General features: G+C 39.7%; 1 protein-coding gene across 1 annotated transcript in view; it reads left to right on the forward strand.

The window, feature by feature from the left end:
- Positions 1-8,818, forward strand: part of ARMCX5 (armadillo repeat containing, X-linked 5) — a 37,140-nt gene extending 28,322 nt beyond the window's left edge. The window contains 3 exon segments of the mRNA XM_006869122.1: positions 6,534-6,617; positions 7,134-7,737; positions 7,739-8,818. Of these exon segments, the coding sequence (XP_006869184.1) occupies positions 6,534-6,617; positions 7,134-7,737; positions 7,739-8,818 (1,768 nt within the window).
- Positions 8,819-21,184: the final 12,366 nt, after the last annotated feature.

Raw genomic sequence — 21,184 nt, forward strand, 5'->3', positions numbered from 1 at the left:
ACCAATGTTCATAGCAGCACTATTTATAATAGCAAAAAGATGGAGGCAGCCAAAGTGCCCATCAACTGAAGAATGGATAAACAAACTGTGGTACATAAACACAATGGAATATTATGCTACCTTGAAGAATAACAAGGAAGCAACAAGCCACCAAATAACATGGATGAACCTTGAGGACATTATGTTGAGTGAAATTAGTCACAAAAGGAGAAATACTGCATAGAACCACTACTGTAAAAGACTAAGAAAAAGAACCCATACTAAAGTGTGGTGGATTCTTTGCTGGTTGCTGGGATGTGGGGCTGGGGTGAGGAGAGGTAGGGGAAGGTGGAGCACATGGTAGGGAATAGACACAGGATAGTGTGGGTGCTAGGGAGGGGGGCAATATACAAGAAGGGAGAGGAGAATGGAAGAACAAAGCAGATGGGAGAACAATTAGGCATGTTTGAATGGGCTAAATGGAACAGTGGTAAATAATGATGTATGCACAACCTTGGAACTACAGGGCTCTGGGATACAGAGATTGAGACATGATTGGAATGGGGAAAGGGGGGGAATAATGTTAAGATGCTTAGCTGTCTTTTGAATCTTGGTTTTCCTTGCATTATATTATAAAATAGACACTGGAGGGGAAGAGAAAGGAATAGCCAGAAACATTACCATAGAAACCTTGTAAATCTGTCTTCTGCCTATAACTGATTGGAATACCTAAAATGGGGCTACAACGTGCCCAGTGAAGGAGGCTGCCTATGGAGTCTCTGCATTACATAAGAGTATAGGTGGAAGCCTGAACCACATCCAGATCCTCAATTGTCGGGGTCTTGCCTCAACAGGAGAGTGAGTTGCATGAAGTTGGGAGGTCTGAGAGGTGAAAGATATAGCATAGAGACAGAGAGACAATATAGACACAAAAAAACAGACACACAAATTTGATGCAAGCTGAAAGGCAAGTTGGTCTACTGCATTGTCTTGCATTACATCCAGCATCTCGTCCAGCATACATCCAACATTGCAAGCAGCCTTACATTCAGCGTTGCATGCAGCCTTACATTGCATCCAGCATTGCATTAAGCACTCACACTGCCTCAGCCTTTTATTATCTTTTTCCAAGGAGGGATTTTTCACAAAGGGAGGATATGATTATTCAGATAAAATAAAATACAGAACTGAAAAGTGATTAATCATTCAAAACAGGACACAATGATTCACAGGAACAAATTTTAAAATATACATCATAATTGTCTCAAGGATACTTAACATGCTTTTAGCACTTAATCTCTAATGGATAAAGGTGAAAAAGGTTTAAAAGGTCATAGAAGGCTTAAAGTAAGGTTTTAAGGGAGTCAAGCTGTCTTTGTATACTTTGCAAACAAAAGCTCATGTTTTTGTTTGTGATCAAGATCTCAGACACCTGGCTTCATTTATCAACTAAATATTCTTTCTTCTTTACTCTTACAATTTCAGGGAAGATGAGAGACGAGTCTCAAACTTTCTAAGAAGTTGAGGTCTCGCTTCCACATTCCTATTCTTCTTTCAGGATTCTACATCTAGATGCTACATCACATTTCCATATACTTCCAGGAGGTAGGGGAGCATCTGAGTTAAACTGATTATACCCAGAGGCTCTTTGAGGGGGCTGCCACTATTGTCCTTTAATCAATACTTCCAATATACCTGTTCCTGACCTTTCTGAGTCCTCTGAGGAGACTTTTTACTGTCTCGGCTTTAAAGAGGTTTTGGTCCCATAGTTGTATATGGACATCAAAGGCTCATGTTTTAAGTTAATATCAAGATGTAGTTATGACATGCATCCCAGGTAGCTATTGTTTGTTCCGCAAAAAGATTTGTTCCCAGGACCCTATGCACTGCCAACACAGTGTAGACATTAAGAGAGGCACATAAGAAACCATTTTCTTAGAAGCTACAATTACTGGAGTTAAAAGCATAGAATGAACAATAAGACCAAAGAAAATTATACAGAGGTAGCCCACCAGTGAGTTAGCATAAACCTATGAACCTGGGACTTCAGGAGGTCACTTCCCTGGCCCTCAGGGTCCGTGGCTTGCAATTCTGAGGAGGGCCTCTTTGGATTTTCATCCATCTTGTCACAGGGCCTCAGCTTCTCAGTATGCTGTCCCCAGCACTCAATGTTGGGAAATTCCCACTTGAAAGGACGAGCAGACCAGCCTGGAGCAGCTAGAAGAACAGAAAGTACTTCTTGAAAGAAATACCTACAGGAAAAATAAAATACAATAGAGGCAGACTTACTGTTACTACAAGAACAAGCAAGTTGCTTGCCTATGAGACATCAAGGCAGATGGTCCAGTCCCCTCAGTGCAAACCACCTTCCAAGACTAAGACTCAATGGGAATACACACTCTGATTAGTGACCATGTTCGTCACTGATAAGGGGAAGTGAGGGAAAAACAGCAATGAAGTGGTGAGCTAAGCCCTACAACATTCAATAGACTCCTGTGAACCTGGATGGAGACCTGGTTGGCCAGCAGTGTGGCAAGACCTGGGGACTCTTGGCCCAGAGTCAGTGGCATAGCCACAGAGGACTAAAGTGGCAAGTGAAGCTTCCAGTTTATAAGAAGAGAGGGCATATGCACAAGAACACCCACACTTGCAGATAATATCCACTTGATCTGGCTTCAATGACTGGATGATCAGAGCTCAACCAGAAGAAGATAGAAAAGGAAAAAAAAAAGAGAGAGAGAGAGACAGTAATATGATACAATTTGATGAACTTGACCTACACCTATGGATGCAGTAGCTCAAAAGAGGAAATAAATCCTTATAGCAAGGATCATTCCCACCCCCACCACACAGAGTAGACAGGGATGGGCAACTTGGACATTGGCTACCCAAAATGGGTGGGGCTACAAAGGCAAGAAGTGACTGGGTTACTAACTTTCAAGAGGGAACCTAGATCCAGAGGGCATAGAGGAAGGTAGAATCTCCAGTGAGTAGTATCCTATCTGCCTGGGTGGGGCTGATGAAATGAAATGCAGATAGGTCTCTTGTGATACAATAGTGAATAAATGTTATCAGGACTGATTGTGAGGGTTGGAAACGTAAAGGCAGGCCTTTTATAGCAAGGAGGGAGTCATTAACTTTTCAATCTAGGAACGGAGGTCCCTGGAACCATCAATGGAGAAGAGCGGAGAGCGGGACCCTACCCAGAGAAGCAGTGATGCCTGGGATGGAGGCAGAGATGATGATGTGGAGAGATGGAGTAGCTGGGGACTTTAGATCCAGAAAGGGAGAGGGACTGTGTGCTGACGACCGGGGTAGTGTATACCCTTTGGTTGGTTGATAATGCATGGAGGGGATTGTAACCATGGCAATGAGGTGATATGCGATAGGGTGAATGTAAAATGTTCTCCCATATAAACTATCACATAATTCACAATAAAACATTAAAAAAAGAAAGAGAGAGAGACTATCCATTCATTAGGCAGAGGGTAGGGATGAGAGGGAATCCTGGTGTAGTTTTGTAGGATAATTACAGGGCCACAAGGTCAATTGGAAACACAAGGTTCAAACCCACCAGCTGCTCCTCAAAAACCCTATAGAGGGAACTACCTGGCTGGCACCTAACAACAACAATGGATGAGAGGAAAGGAGTTATTGAGAGCAGCTAGAATCTGCTCTGAGGATATGATTCCGAAGTAATTCTCATAGAGGAGACACTAAGTTTTGAGCATCTTTTCTTGAATTTCCTACTTCTGTCCCCTCCCTAACCCACCCATTTCAATGGGCCTTTAGTTTTCAAGAAATGAATATGTGAGCATAGAAAATTTTGGTATCAGTCCGCTTTGATATCCCAAAGCTGATTTACTGACTTCACCTCTGGAACTCCATTCCAAAAAGCAAAACAAAAAACGTTAGGCTTAGTGCAAGGGGCTCCTAGAATCGAGGACCAAGACATTTTGTATCAGCTCTCTTCTCTAATTTGAGAGCTTCTTTTCCTATATCCAGATCCCTCCCCTGCCCATTCTAGTACTTGAAAGAGCCAAGGTTGACAGATGAAGCTCAAGGAGGTAGCGAGAGGTGGAGTTATGCAGAGCTAGATATCACTCCTCCTCTTTAAGTGTAGATAACCTTACACTGCACTCTAGCTGCTTGCTGCTGATTTTGGTATTGGGTACTCGTCAAATTGGAAAGGAAAAGGTAATTGTTAACTAGTGACTGTGCGCTGGTGCCCTTGGGGACTGGAAGAAGAAGGGAAAACTAAAAAGTGATAATTACACCTGCCCTTAATCTGTAGAAGCAGGCATCTTCCCATATATACCAGATGCTGAGGCATCCCCAAGCAAAACTGCCTCCATTGTCTCCTGTTATTGTGTCTGTCATGCTGCTGCGCGTCCCTCTTTCTGTACAGCATGGTACCGCTTGAGACAAGGAAATAAGAATACTTCCTCTGATCCAAGCAGAGCAGGTCAGTAAGAAAGCGAGCATCTTGGGTGTGGATGTGGGTATCAGAAATAAATGTGGGGAACGTGACCTGGCTAAGGGGAGTGGAAAGTGAGAGGGAGGAGATCCATGGGACTAATTGAAGGGCACACAAGGAGAAATTTTAAATGATCCGCTTCTTGTTATTTTGATTTCCACAGCGAAGGCGGCTTCTAGAATGAAAATATTGGCGCTCTTTAGCGTGGTGGTGGTGGTGGTGGTATGTGCCGTGGAGTCGGTTCCAACTCATAGGGACTTTGTACCGGGTTTCCGAGGCTGTAAATCTTTATGGGAGCAGAAAGCCGCAGAAAGTCTCATCTTTCTCCCGCGGAACAGCCGGTAGTTTCGAACTGCTGACCATAAGTTTGCAGTCCAACTCGTAATCACTATGCTACCAGAGCGTGTTGTTGTTGTTGTGAAGTGCCGTCAAGTCGATTCTGACCCATAACGACCCTGTATAGGGTTTCCGAGGAGCCGATGGTGAGCTTGAACTGCCGACCTTGCAGTTCAAACGGCTTTGCGGTATGGCGTATTAACCCACAGCACCACACATTGGGTTGCTAACATCAAAGTCAGCAGTTCGAAACTACCAGCTAGTCCGCGGAAGAAAGATGAGGCGTTCTTCTCCCGTAAAGATTTACAGCCTCGAAAACTCTGTACAGGGTCGCTATGAGTTGGAACCGACTCCATCGGGTTGCAGGTATTGGTTAGGACAGTTTGTCTGGGAAGCTCTGGCATGAAAAGGTGATAAACGAGGCTGTAAATTTTTAATAAATCCCTGTACTCGAAAAGGATCTCATGTCCTAGTTACTTACCTGTCTGATCATTTACAACTAAATCTTTCCCACCGTCTTTTCTGTTGGTTTTTCAGTGTGTCTCCACGCATTTATATGTGTATTTCTGTAAAGATCTGTAGGGGGCAGCAGACCCCAAAGGGTGGGGAGAAGGAAAAAATTGTCTAGGTTTCTATAGGATGGGAAGTGCTTGGGGACCTCTTGAGATGGAGAAGGTAGTGGGATGTGACTAGAGCAGGTATCAGTCTGGGGAAATGACCAAATATCCAGCTTTCCAGTATCTGTCCCATTTCCTGCACTGTGCTGCAGAGAAAGGCAGATTTGGGTGATGGAAAGGAAACATAGGAACCTAGATGAAATTTGGGGATAGTGCTTTTCATGTTTTTTTCCTGACTACTTCCTAAGCTTGCTTGTGCATTCTATCTGTACAAACACCACCTGGACCTTGCAGAGAAAGGAATGTTTGAGTGTGTGTATGCAAGGAAGTTGTCAAACTTTAAGAGTGAAGCAGGGTGGCTTGGGTATTTGGCATTGTGGGGAGAGAAAAGGAGGTAGTAAATGATAGATTGGTACTTTTATCCAGAGAGATTCTGTGTCTTCGGTTCCACTCTCTCTTTACCAGGGACTCAATGTAGTCTATGTCTCCAGCTGTGTATCCCTGTGTTTGTATATATCTGTCAGTAGGTCTTTTCTTAGGTCTTTGGAACTCTAAGTTGTTGTGAAGGTTTATAAATGGCAAAACAACTTATAACTAGGAAATAATGAAGAAAAGAAAATTATCCTATATCTGTTAAAGTTGGTGCGAGGATAAAGGTAGAATAGATGGTGGATAGTGTTGTTGTTAAGTGCCTTTGAGTCGGTTCCAACTCATAGCAATCCTGTATAGGGTTTCTGAGGAGTGTCTGATGGGTTTGAACCACCATCTTACTGTTCAAATCAATCTTGCAGTACAGTGCTTACACTACAGTGCCACACTGGAAAATTCTATCTCTTCCATTTTACCAGCTTTCTGTGTCTGTCTTCCTGCTGATTTAGATGGGAATTTTGGTAAGCTTCAGGACATAGAATGCTAAGAACTGCCTTCCCGACTCTTCTTTTGATTTGCCTGTTCTCATGCTTCATCTGAGACCAGTTCTGAGCCAGAGAAGTGCCAGGGCATTCTCTGGTGGAAGCAGGAGGAGCAGTTCTGAAGCAGGTCAATGGGAGGCAGAAGCCAGGAGAGAAACTGCATGTGGGAAGACAAAGTCTGTTTACCCTTTTCTCCTCTTGGTTTGTCCACAGATCTGCCTGTAGGTCTACTGAACAGCTTGCCACCATTGGAAGCAAGGAAAGGAAGACAAAATCATTCAAGATCATTACAAGCAAGTAAGAATTTGAAGGTGGCCTGGGTAGATATGTAGTATAGGGTAGTAGAAATCTTATTAGTAGAAATCAAGATACAATATAGAGATTCCTCAGCTTCTCTCATTCCTATCGCGTTCCCCAATATTCCTATTTCTGTTTGGTGCCCAGAATGGAGTTTGGTAGTACCTGAAAGCATAGGGAGCCAGTGAAATGATAGCTAAGAGAGAGAGTTTGCTAATTATCTACCTTTCCCACCTAGGTCTGCCTTCAGTGACTGATCTAGTGGCTTTGAAGTGACTGAAGACCACCACCCTCTACAAGACTGCACCCAGGCACAAGCAATCCTTTCCTAACTGAATGATGTTCCTCTGCACATTGTCTATATCATTAGAAGAGCCTATGGTTGGAAAAGGGACTGAATGACTACTGAACTTTGTATGAAAACACCAACCTTGGACAGATCTTTCGTAAAGGTTAAGACTAAGGTAGGGTTACATAAGTTGGCTGTGTCTTTACTTGAACCATAACTGGTTCCAGGGCCAGGGCAAGAGCTAGAGGACAACTTGGTACTGTCCTGGATGCTGGATTCAAGGGCCCTTCCAAAGTCAGGGGGACAAGTAAGACCCAGACCAAGGCAGTGGCTGCAGCAAAACCCAAAATAGGATCAGTGACTCAGACTAAGGCTGAGGATGGAACAGTAGCCAAGACACTGAACACAACTCACACTGAGGCATTTGCTGTGACAAGGGAAGTAGAAGTGAGCAAGATGAAAGCTATGACTAAAATAAAACTCATGGCTGAGACTAATGCAAAAATGGTGACAGAGTCTACAGTAGTACCCCAAACCAAGTCAAAGGCCATGCCTGGGTCCAAGGCTAGTGTCATGACCCAGTTTGAAGTTAAGTTGGGTGCTGACAATAAGGTCAATATTAGGCCATGCACAAAAGCTAACAATATGGCCAGTATTAAGTCTAGACCCCAGACAAAAGACGAGACCAGCATCAAGTCCAGGGCTGGTAACAAAGCTAATATTGAGGTCAAGTCCAATAATGAGGATGAAGAAAATGTCTGTTCCTGGTTTTGGACTGGAGAAGAGCCTAGTGTAGGATCCTGGTTCTGGTCTGAAGAAGAGACCCCCTCCTCATGTTTATAAGCCCCCACCAGAGAATGAAGAAAAGCCCAAGTCCACTCTCAAAGCTGAACTTAGTATAAAGGAAAAAGTGGCAGCATGGTCAAGGGCCAGGTGCAGTGTTCTAGTCCCAATTGAAGTAGAGGAGCAATCCTTGACTCCAGAAAGGAATTGGACTCTAGTTGAGACCTTGATTGAAACTCCTCTGGGTATTCAGCCTCTAACTAAGATCTCAGCCTGTGGTGGACCTTACTTCCAGACCTTAGCAGAGATTAAAAAACAGATTAGGTTTAGGGAAAAGTATAGGCCCCATCCAAGAGTCTGCTGCTGCAAACCACGTGGCCTTAGTTTAGCGCCGAAAGAGTTCAATAAACTCATTACACTACTTAATTTAACTAAGGATCCTTTCATTCATGAAATAGCTACAATGGTAATAGGTGTCAGTTCTGCTTATCCATTTACCCAAGACATAATTTATGATGTAGGTATTACTGTTATGCTTGAAAACTTTATCAATAATCCCCATGTTAAAGAACACCCTAGAGCTCTAAATTTGGTGACTGACAGCTCTGAGTCTTCTGAAGAATCAAAAAGTGAAGAGTCATGTACAAGTGAAGTTTGTAAGGACACATTCACTTATCCCTTGAACTCCCCTGTGCAACTCTCTGAGCACCTGAGTGTGAAATTTGAGAATCATTACATGATCATCAGTTACATTCCAGATTTCCTTACCTTGTTAAACAAAGGAAGTGTTAAAACCAAGTTTTTTGTTTTAAAAGTGTTTTCGTACTTGGCTAAAAATCAAGCCAATACAAGAAAACTGATCAGTGCTGAAGTGCTGTCATCATTACTTGCTGCCTTTAATAAGAATGAGCCAAAGGCCAATATTCTTGTTATCATTGGGATATTTGAGAATATAAATGTCCAATTGAAAAGAAGGGTAAAGCTATTTACTAAAGAACAGTTCACTAAATATGAACTTATTTCCATATTTCAGGAAACAAAAGAGTTTGGTCAGAAACTCCAAGACTTAGCAGATCATAATGATCCTGAAGTGAGAGATAAAATTATACGATTAATATTCAAACTCTGAATCGCTATATAGTCTCATAAACTCTTGAACAATTTTTTGGCTTTGTAATTTGAAACCAATGGTCATAAAAATTGTAAATTCAATTATTTTGTTACCTGTGTTGATAGACAGGGTCAATTGTAAGGATACCAATGATCTTGAGAGAATGAATATCTGGTGATTTTATTGTGCTATATAAAGTGAGATTTTTTTTTTTTTTTAGTAGTGTACAACATAATCTGATAATGAACCCATTTGTCCTGTGATTTATATTGACATAAGTGTATTCATTTGACATAAGTATATTCATAACTTCATTTACACAGTTAATAAAGTTGAGTGCTAAAACTGGTGAAAACATTGTCAATTTTTTTAGTTGAGAGTCTAGTCACAGGGAAATGGCACAAACAACACATTGATGATTAATAGCTTTGTCTGTGTCTGTACAGGGTTACAAACAAAACTTAATGCTGACAGATTCTTTAGCTTTGACATGTTCAAAGAGTAGAATCACTTGGCATGCAAAAAGACAGAACCATACTACCAGTTGACTGCAGGTCCCAGTTGACAAGCTCCAAGTGAGGAATGAACACTGGCAACTCTGGGGAAAGGGATGAAGTTTCAGACTCTGGAGGAAGGGGACACAAATACCTTAATTCCAGTTTGGGTTTCAAAGTTTGGGCACAGACTTTAACATAGGACTATTCATCTGGATATTTTGATGTTTCTTAACCCTCATGAGGATTCCTGTTTTTCACCCCCATGCCGAAATGCTATGGACAACTGACCAGGATGTTTTGTTCTAATGGGACTCAGCCCCACTTTACTTTCAATAACCCTTCCCTATCCAGGCATACCAGGTTTGCTGCTTCATCTGAGACTTCCTTCCGCTACAGTCATAGGCCTCAGAAGAGTGTGTTTCTGGATACCGCCTACAGAAGCGGTCTCATGGCTAGTCTCATCTCATCTACTTTGGGGACTGTTTACTCTTATCCTTGCATTTGTTTGCTAGCCAATGTTTTATGGATTTGGTAAGAACCTATAATTGGTGGCAGCCCCTTGCTTGTGCTGATATCTTTGGGTCACATTTCAACCTTATCACACAGTCATATGATACCAACATACTTAAAAAATATATTTTTTAAAGTGTTGCTGTTGTTTTGTGCTGTTGAGTCTGTTCTGACTCATAAAAAGCCCTGTATATGGCTTCGGAGGAGAGGTTGGTGGGCTTGAACTGCGGACTTTATAGTTAGCTATCCAGTGCTTATCCTACAGCACCACACAAGTTAGAAATAAGTTAGTTCTCCTAACCCCACTAAACTAGCTATTTATTTGCACAGTTTACAGCTTTGAAGCCTGGTTGTCTCTTATTCCTCAGCTCCTACTGTTTACACTTATCAAAAGCTAGGTTCTGGCTGGAGATTTGATATGGAATGGGATACACAGATTGGGATCTTGAGGGCACCTCTGACTTGCATTCCCCATGTCTCCTTTGTTGTTATTATTCACTTGCCTTCACTACCCAGAATTGGTAAATACAGGTATTAGGATGAATATATAGTGCTGGTCTTTCTAATGATATCAAACTGCCCCCTAATTTTCTACGCATGTGAGGAAACACTTGAACTAAAAACCTCAGTATGATGCCATGTACCCATAGTTTTTGCACTCAAACCTGACTTAATGTCTATTAATGTCAAGGACCGGCCTCGACAGGGGAGTTTGGTTCACGAAGTTGGGAGATCTGGCGGTGACAGAGATAGAGAAAGAATACACACAAAGACACAACAAGAGAGACAAGAAGACACCCCGAAACCAGAGTGGATGAGACACTGGCGGGCAGACCCTGGACTACCAGCATTGTGGCCCCTGCAGGCAGTAAAGCACCACCCTGCAAACCTTAACGCATGCCTTGCCAGCTGTAACGCCTCGCATGCCAGCCGTAAAACACGTGGGCTTCGGTCTGTGCCCCGGTTTTATTTCAGGGAGGAGCTTTACACAGAGGAAGGCGGGGTTTATTAAGACGGGGTATAGAAGTGAAATGTGATTAATCGTTCAACACAGGACACAATGATTTACAGGAATCAAATTCTAGAACATACATCACAAATTGTCTTGATAATCTAACATCCTTAATTTTCCTGAAATTCAAGCAAATTATTATATGGTACTTTTCAGGTTCGAATCCCAGGGCAGCAGCTCGGTTTCTCCAGGCTAATTAACATACCTATAGCACCTAATCTTGAATGGGGGAAGGTGAAAAGGATTGGGAGGAGTCCCGCTGTGTCGGCTGCCTGGGCCAGGTTTGCAGGATGAAACGAGACGAGACGCCTAGGTCAATGGGCTGCACCTGGGAGCGATTTAAGACGGCAGTCCTTTTGTTCTTTGAACAAAACCTTGGAAGTCGCCCATCTATTTTGAGTTAATTCCTTGGGCAACCTGGCTCCAACAAACTTGCCTTTGGAACTTTTTACAGCCTCAGCTTTAGGAGAAGTTTTAATATTTGTCCATGTTTATCAAGGGCTCATGTATTAAGTTAATATCAAACATAACTAAATAATTTGATAAAGAACAGTTTGGATGAGTGTGCCCAGTGGCCAGAGTCTGTTCCTCAGAGAGATTTGTTCCCAGAACACCTTAAGCACTGCCAATACAGTGGAGACATTGAGAGAGGCACATTAGGAAACCATTTTCTCAGAGGCTACAGTTACAGGGGTTCGAAACATAGCAGGAATTAATAGGACTAAAGAGAATTATACAGAGCTAGCCCCACAGTGAGTTCGTAAAAGCCAATGAACCCGGGACTTCCGGAGGTTACTTCCTTGAGCCCACAGGGTCTCTGGCCAGCAAGTCGGAGTGCAGCCATGTGCTGGATTTTCGTCCATGACACTGGTCCTCAACACCCCAATACCTGCAGTCTGCAACATATTAAGACCAAGTCTGAACCTATCTTTCATACATCTTAGTAGTTAAAATAAAGGGCATCAGCTACAATTGCACAATCCTTTTGTTTTTTCCTTAACTTTTTATTGTAATCTGTGTGAAAGTTTACAGACCAAATTGGTTTTCCATTCAACAATTCATACACATTTTGTTTTATGATGTTGATTGAAACCCATACAATGTAACAGTATTTTCCCCATGTCCTATAACTCATCCCTCTATTTATCTTAATATGGTTAAGTTTTCTTAACTTTGTCTCCTCTACTATATTCATGGGTATATTTACAACACATACCCATATCTAGAAATATCCTCTGTCAAATGTATGTAAAAAGAGGCTTCTAATCATTTATGGAAAAATAGAATTAAGAGATAATGTAATCTTTTTGATGAATTTTTTGAAGCCCCCTTATATACTCAAGAGTCTTTCAAATTGAATTGAGTCTTTCAAATTGAAATATGGTCTTTCAAATTGAAAATCTCTCCTGCCCCATTTCTTGTATCTGGGAAACATTATCAAGAAACTACTGAATTAAAAGTGAAGACATGGCACTTGCATTTGAAAAATGAATTAACTTGACAAGGCAAGTGAAAGTTAAGTGCCAAATAGTAGTATAGATGAAACTTTTGGAAGGCAAAAGGACAGTGAGTGAGTACACATTTAGAGGGATAAGGACAGATTTAGGTGTGGCAATCCATAGAGTAGTTACTCCCTAAACATCTGCTATTCATAGAGTTTTCAGTGACTAGAGATTCGGAAGTAGTTCGTCACTCTTTCTTCCTAGTCTGTCTTTGTCTGGAAGCTCATCTGAAACCTGTCCACCATGGGTTACCTTGCTGGTTATTTATAATACTAGTGGCATAGCCCTCAAAATCACAGCAACTCAAGCCACCACAGCATGACAGACAGACGAGTGGTGTTGGAGGAGAATACTAAAAGTGCCATGGACTGCCAAAGGAACCAATACATCTGTTTTGGAAGAAGTGCAGCCAGCATGCTTCTTGGAGGCCAAGATGGCTAAACTTCGTCTCTCATACTTTGGACATATTGTCAGGAGGGAATAGTCACTGGAAAAAGATATCATGCTTGGTAAGATGGAGGGTCAGAGAAAAAGCAGAAGCCCCCCACTAGATGGATCGGCCAGGTGGCATCATTGATGGACTCAAGTGTGGCAGTGGTAGTGAGGTTGGCCCAGGATCAGACATTGTTTCATTCTGCTGTGCATGGTGTCACTATGAGTCGGTTCCGACTCGATGGCACCTGACAACAACAATAACAACAAACATCAGCTGGTTGACTGGATAAATGCATGCATTGATTTTATGGTCTAATTTGGAAAGGCTTCATAGAAGTTGTAAGGTTTGTGTTGATCTTAAGAAGTAGATTAGTGATTTGGACAGGTGGAAAGGGCAAGGAGGAAACCCCAGTTCCAGGTAAGGACAATGATAAGATCACCAGTGTGATGATATTTATAACTTTCAGAAGAAAAGAATGCTGCCAGCTGAGAACTCTTTTCTCTCCAACTCTTTCTTTTGTCCCAAATTGGCAGAAATCTATTGAATAAAGTGAAGTTGAAAATTAGCAACCATCGGTTATACTTGCTATGGTCATGGACATGCAATATTCGGGTAAAATATTCTGTAGGAAAACAAACACATTTACTATCTAAACTGTTTAACAGTTATGACTGTTTCATAGCTGTGTTCACATAGGGCATTGAATCTATAAAGAGAAAGGTGGCATCAACTGGGAATCTTGGATTGTTTTGGTGGCCTTCAGGCGATGTCATGAGCCAAGGTGTGCAGGAGAGAATACATAGTAGTGAAAAAAGAGAGAAGGATTCCAGGAACGATTCAGAACAGCTTCAAGGCAAATTTCATTATTATTGCTCTACTTTAAATTCATTTTATTTATTTTATTTTTGATGCTTTGTTCAGAGAGTTTAAAAGAACTTTCTCTAAATGTAAAATTTCTTAAGAAAGCATTTTTTTTTTTTAAATCCCGGATTCCTTTTTTTTTTCCCAAAATAATCTTTGAATTGAATTATAGAGCAAAGAAGTCTAGCAGATATTTTGCTAGGAACACCTATATAACAGAATTGGCAATGCTTAGGAGTTCTGGTAGCGTTGTAGTTACGAATTGGGTTGCTAACCTCATGGTCGGCAGTTTGAAACTACCAGCTGTTCCACGGAAGAAAGATGAGACTTCCTGCTCCAGTAAAGATTTACAGCCCCAGAAACCCTGTGCAGGGTCACTGTGAGTCAGAATCAACTCCACGGTACTTAACAACACCAACTTAATTCCAAATCCAGAAATTTGGGAACACACTAATAAGTAATGAAAATTTTCATATTAGTTACTTCCCCTTTTATAATTGACAGTAATTTTAGTGTCAAGATGAGCAGACTGTGGTTTTGAGATGACTGAACATTTTTTAAAATCTCTTATCACCCTGCCTTTAGTTTAAAATCTTATCTAGGACAAGTCTATGTGCTGTATTCAACAGCCCTTTTTTATTCTTATGGGAAAATTATTCATTCTTTTAGACTCAAATGCCAAGTTTTGTGTGTTTTTGTTGTTTGTTTTGTTGTGTTTTTGCAAGTCACTTTTGTTTGTTTGTAGTCCTCCTGACACTCTCACTCAATGTTGGAACTGATAGATTCTTCTGCATTTGCAGAATCCTTTGTTTTAGCATGTGCGTCTTTGTATCTTATATTGGAATCTTTTCTTATTTGTAAGCAGAAGCTTGTGTTTGTTGCTGTTGTTGTGTTCCATTGAGTTAGTTCCAACTCATGGTGACCCTGTATGTTATTATTAAGTGCCATTGAGTTGGTTCTGACTCATAGTGACCCTGTGTAGGGTTTCTCAGGAGCGGCTGGTGGGTTTGAACTGCCAACCTTGTGGTGAGCAGTCCAGTGCTTATCCTACACCGGTGTAGGTTGGAAGAGGTCTTGGGTTTATTATTTGGTGGAATAGTATTTCAAACTCTGAGATGTATTGCTTTGAAGACTACTTGCTCAAAAACTACATTGTGCTGTATAAGATATATCAGTAGCAAAAATGATATGTTGATGAGAACTTATTTTACTCCTTTTATTCAGTTTGTTCAGAATTTGGAAGAAGATTTATATTTATTGAGATCCTCAAACCATGACACCTGCAACAACTTAATAAATTTTTATTACAAAAGATCTCACGTTATAATTTAAGCTAAAGATAGCCTTGACTACATACCCTCAAACTCCCAATCTCTTTTTTTAGGGGTAACCAATATAGTAGTTTCTAGAACTTTTCCATATATTGCCTACATACAAATATATCCAAATGTTTTGAAATTATTTTTAATAACAAATGTTATCACTATATATATATTGATTATTCTGCATTTTTGTTTTCAACAATATGCCTTTAACATTTTTACAGTTAAGTGTGCATTTATCTCTTATTAATGCTGAGGATCTGTTCTCCCTCCTAACCAAGTAAAATTAGGTTCATCCCAGTTTTGTGCTATCATACACAGTGCTGCAGTGAATATCCTTATACATGCCACACTGGGCATATGTGAGAGCATTTCTCTGTGTGATTCTAAGAAAAACTACTCCTAGGTCATAGGCATTTTTAATTTTAATAGCCATTGGAAATCTCCACACAAAAGTATTGTATAATTTTATACTCCCTTAATGTTTGAGAGCCACTGTTTACCAATGAACAGTTCAGGATATTTAGACAAACCTGTGGATTTAATAGATGAAAAAAATGCATCTTTTTGCTTTAATGTATATTTTATGAATGTTGAAGAGTCCTGGTTTGGCTTTGTAGGATAAGCACTGGAGTACTAACCACAAGGTCAACAGTTCAAGCCCACCACTCACTACTCAGAAATCCTATACAAGAGGCATTTAACTACAACAAATTGTTGGGGGAAAAAACTGTTTAAGCTTTCTTAGTTCAGGAGAAAATATCAGATCAGAAATATTACTTTCCTCTTTAAGAATGAACATCTATTTTAAAATAGTACAGCACTTGATATCTGGATTTGGGGAACTGAGGAAAAACCTGAGTGAAAATGCATTTTTTCTTTGCCTGAACTTCATATTCACAAATTATTGAAGTCCAAAGAGAAAATCAGAATCTTCCTAGTGTTGATAAATTTTCAGGCTTATTATTATGACGCTAAGACTTTTTATTCTTTCATGATTTCAAATTATTTTGAGACACTGTAGAAATTATAGAAATCAATGAACATCACAGTGAAAATAAATTATGATTTAAAAATTCTATCAAGTAGTCATTCAGCAGTAATATTACTTTTGCTTAAAAAGAAATATATTCAAAACCTCTAAAAGTTCAATTCATCTTGATGGTGTTAAGAACCATTTAGTCTTTGTACTACAGAATTTTTTAGCAAAATAAAATCTATGTTTACTTTCTAAAAATGCATACAAAATAGTTTTTCTCAATATTCTGATTTGTAATTAATGGTTTCTTTTCAATGCAAACAGAATTGAGTGGATACAGCTGTGAGTACAGACTTTTTCAGTATAATATACCATTTCCTATGTAAAAAGTATTATTCTCTTGGTAAACAATGAGATTTGAAGAACTATTGATGATGTCTGGACATGGCTAGTGATAATATTTTTGGGTTTTGGCTAACATTTTCACTAGATAAAAAAGTTATTATTATTATTATTTCTTAGGTGACATTGTGTCAGTTCCAACTCATAGTAACCCTATTCAAAACAGAAGAAACATTGTCCAGTCCTGTGTCATCCTCACAATTGTTCCCTTTTAGCCCATTGTTGCTGCCACTATGTAAATCCATCTCACTGGGAGTCTTCCTCATTTCTGCTAACCATCCACTTTACCAAGCATATTATCCTTCTCCAGGGGCTGGTAATTTCAGATAATATATCCAAAATATGAGAGATGAAGTCTCTCTACCATTGCTTCTAACGAGCATTCAGATTTTACTGATTCCAAGACATGTTTGTATATTCTTCTGGCAATCCATAGTATTTTCAATATTCTTCTCCAAACCATAATTCAAATGTATCATTTCTTCTACAGTCTTCTTTAATCACTGTCAATCTTTCACATGCATATGAAGCAATAGAAAATACCATGGATTAGGTTAGGTGCACTTTAGTCCTAAAACTGACTGTTTGCTCTTGAACACTTTAAAGAGGTCATGTGCAACAGATTTGCTTAATACAATCCATCATTTACTTTCTTGACTGTTGCTTCCATGAGTGTTGACAGAGGATCCAAGAAAAATGAATCTTTTTCTCCATTTAGCATGATATTATCTGTTGGTGCAGTTGTGAGGATTTTTGCTTTCTTTACCATAAGGGGCAATCCATACTGAAAACTGTAGTCTTTGATGTCCATCAGTATGTATTTTGAGTCTTCTTTGTTTCCAGAAGACAAACTTGCATCATCTGCATATCACAGATTTTTAATAACCCTGCCTCCAGTCCTGAGACCATGTTCGTTTTCAGATTGAACATGTATGGTGAAAGGATATAACCCAGGTGCACATATTTCTTGATTTTAAGCCATACAGTATCACCTTGTTCTGTTCTAACTACTCCTCTTGGTCTATGTATAGATTCCTCATGAACACAATGAAATGTTATGGAAAACCCATTCTTCACAATAAATTCACACATCCAAAAAGAAGAAAGAAACAAAATTAACACATTAACACAGCATCTACAACAACTAGAAACAGACCAACAGAGGGAACATACAGCCACCAAAAGAAAAGAAGTAATGAAGATTAGAGGAGAAAGAAATGAGATAGAAAATAGAAAAAAAAACTATAGAAACAATAAACAGGACAAGAAGCTGGTTCTTTGAAAGAATTAAGAAAATCAACAAACCATTGGCAAACCTAACCAAAGAAAAGAGGAAAAAGACACAAGTAGCATGCATAAGAAACCACAATGGTGATGTCACAACAGATCCAATAGAAATAAAATGGATAATAAAAAAAAAATTATGACGAGTTGTACTCTAATAAATTTGAAAACATAGAGGATGTGGATACATTTTAGAAAAGCACGTCCAACCTAAACTTACAGAGAGTGAAGTAGAAAGCTTGAATAGACCTATAACAAAGGAAGAAATTGACCAGCTCTTAAAAAAAACTGCCAAACAAAAAAAGTCCAGCTCCAGATGGCTTCACTGGTGAGTTTTACCAAACATTCAGGGAAGAGCTTTCACCAATTCTACTCAAATTATTCCAGAAGATAGATGAGAATGAAAATTTTCCTAATACATTTTAAGAAACAAGTATAACCCTCATACCAAAACCAGGGAAGGACATCACTAAGAAAGAAAATTATAGAGATCAATATTCCTCATGAACATAGATGCAAAAATTCTTGCCAACAGAATTCAACAACATATCAAAAAAATAATACATCATGAGCAGGTGGGATTCATATCAGGGATGCAAGGATGATTCAACATTAGAAAAACAATCAATGTAATCCACCATATAAATAAGAAAGAAAAGAAAAAGAACCACACAATCATATTGACTGATGCAGAAAAAGCATTTGACAAAATCCAACATCCATTCCTGATAAAAACACTCAACAAGATTTTTTTTTTTTTTTTTTGGCGGAGACAACCAGGTAGGAAAGGATCCATGGGGGAGGGATTGAAAACTCAGAGAAGCTGCATTCATGGAGCAACACCAGAGGTCTGGATCTAGCATAAGGTGCAGGGTGTTAGTTTCCCACATATGCAAGTGGAAAAATCATGATATAAAGTAAAATATTGTGATTTAGGTATTGTTCGAGACAGGACTCCCTCTGTGGCCACCCCAGCTGGGTAGAGTTCAGAGGACGGGGCTACAGCCAGACCTGCACAGGGATTTGCAAAAGGAGGTGCAGAGGATTCTACTCATTTTTTCCTCCTCATCTCTGTTGCGCCTTCTTTGCCCAGTCTGGATGCCTTTAGGCAGGTTGGTGTGCACCTCCCCCAAAAAAGTCCAGCACTGAGCCCACAGTTTTCCCACAGCACAGAGAGAAGGAACTTGGTGGTTGCTTATGACATCAGCCTCAGGGTTGCAGCCCTAAAATTGACTTGTGCAGGACCCTTTATTCTGGCCTTATTTAGCAAGAACAAAGCAGGCCCATCAGGCCTGATAGACAAACCATATGAACAATCTGTAAAACCCCAACATAAAAGGATGCAACTATCTCAAGAACTACACTGTGCACACGCAGATCTGACTTCAGAGGCAAAAATAGTAGACAATCTTTCTCCCATTAACTTCTCAATATCTATCTGTGCTCGTCTAAGATGGTGACTAAAGGAGGGAACTGAGCAAGCAGACACCCCCACCCACTGCTGGAGGCTTCTACGGTGCACATGCACTGCCTGTGTAGCAAGGACAGTCGGCCAGTTTTATTTTTGTTTTTGTTTCAAACTGGTGGTTTTTGTCTCTGCTTTTATATTGCTTCTGATTTGATCCTTTTAATCACACATTTTTCCTGGAGGTGGATGCTTTTTTTCTCTACATTGCCCAAGAAAAGACAGCAATTGTGGCCATATAACCAAGCTACAAGTATACCTCATAATATTCCACCATTGAGACAAGAGCCAAAAACAGCTGCTAAGCATTATATGAGAAAAGGGAAGCCTATCTCCTGATCATATCCACCAGGAGACACCCAGTAAGCTTAATAACACAACAACTAACATCCATTTACACATTTAAAAAACCACATAACCACTGGAAATGACAAACAAAAAGCAACAAAATATCACAAAACATGTCTGAAACAGAAAACAGTCACTGAGACAAATGAACAGGAGACAGACAAAGGCTCTCCAGAAGAGGAAGAGCAGGTTTTGGATTTGCCTGAAAAGGATTTCAGAAAAATGATATGGAAACAAATTCAAATGCTCCGAAAAGAGGTGGAGGAAAACAAGGAAGAAGTCAAAAAAGTACTAGAAGAGCAATCAAACAAGATTGATACAGCATTGGAAACAATTCAAAACTTTCAAAAAGAAGTTCAGATGATTAATAATAAAATATCAGAAATGGACAATGCACTGAAAAGGGAAAGGAGCAGAATGGAAGAGATGGAAGCCAGAACTAAAGATCTGGAAGACAAACCTCTCAATACTGCTAAGATAGAAGAGCAAGCAGAAAAAAAGGATTAAAAAAATCTAAAGAGAGTCTAAGATTCATGCTGGATAACATGAATAGGAACAACTTAAGAATTATTGGTATTCTGGAACAGGAAGAATCACAGAAGTCCACACAGGAGATAGCTGAAGAGCTTCTGGAAGACAATTTCCCTAACATCTTGAAAGACGAGAAGATAAACATTCAAGAAGCTGACCATACCCCAGGAAGGATAGACCCCAAAAGAGAGTCACCAAGACGTATAATGACCAAGCTCTCCAAAATCAAAGACAAGGAGAGAATACTAAAAGTGGCCAGGGAGAAGAGAAGTGTCACTTACAAAGGCAAGCAAATCAGATTACTCTCTGACTTCACAGCAGAAACCATGCGATCAAGAAGGCAATAGGGAGACATGTATAAAACCCTAAAAGAAAAAAACTGCCAACCAAGAATCATCTATACAGCAAAATTATCAATCAAATACAATGGTGCACTCAAAACATTCCAGGATAAACAGAATCTAAGAGATTTTGTCAAAAACAATCCAGTACTTCAAAACATCCTAATGGGAGATCTTTGGACTAAAAACCAACAAGAACAGACAACAACCAGAGATTGACAGGTGTGGCAACACCACCTGGAATTCAATTGACAGCAAAATTCATAACAGAACAAAAGTAGAGCAACAAATTCAAAAGAGCTGGGAGGTCAATTGAAGATCAAAATAATATCAATGTCAAAGAAGGGATATATTTAGGAAAAGAGATCCAGGTGGTGAGGATGTCAGGTAGATTACAGGATACAATACATTCTCTTAAATGGAGAGAAAAGTTAATAGACTATAAGGTAACCCCAAAGAAAGTTAATATTTCACAACTTACCATGAAAATGAACTTCCAAGCAGAACAAACAAACGTGAAAACTAAGACGAAACCAATAAGAAATAGCACAAAAAATACAAACTCAACATAAGAAGGCATGCTGAACAAATGAATGAACAGCACTACCAAAAAATTAATATAATGGCAATAATTAATTCATACTTATTGATAATTATATTGAATTTCAATGGATTGAATGTACTAGTGAAGAGATAGAAAGTGGCAGATTGGATAAGAAAACAAGACCCTTCAGTATGCTGCCTGCAAGAGACACACCTTATGGAGGCAGGCTTGATGACAGCTAGGGTGGAGGTGTAGTGCAGTTCTCCATCACCAATACCACAGAATACCAGGCAAAGCAGCTCCAAAACTTGGAACCACATAGGTACAAGTTTTTAAAAAGTTTGAAGGCT

This window comes from Chrysochloris asiatica, unplaced genomic scaffold, assembly GCF_000296735.1.
Source record: "Chrysochloris asiatica unplaced genomic scaffold, ChrAsi1.0 scaffold00126, whole genome shotgun sequence".
Lineage (NCBI taxonomy): Eukaryota > Metazoa > Chordata > Mammalia > Afrosoricida > Chrysochloridae > Chrysochloris > Chrysochloris asiatica.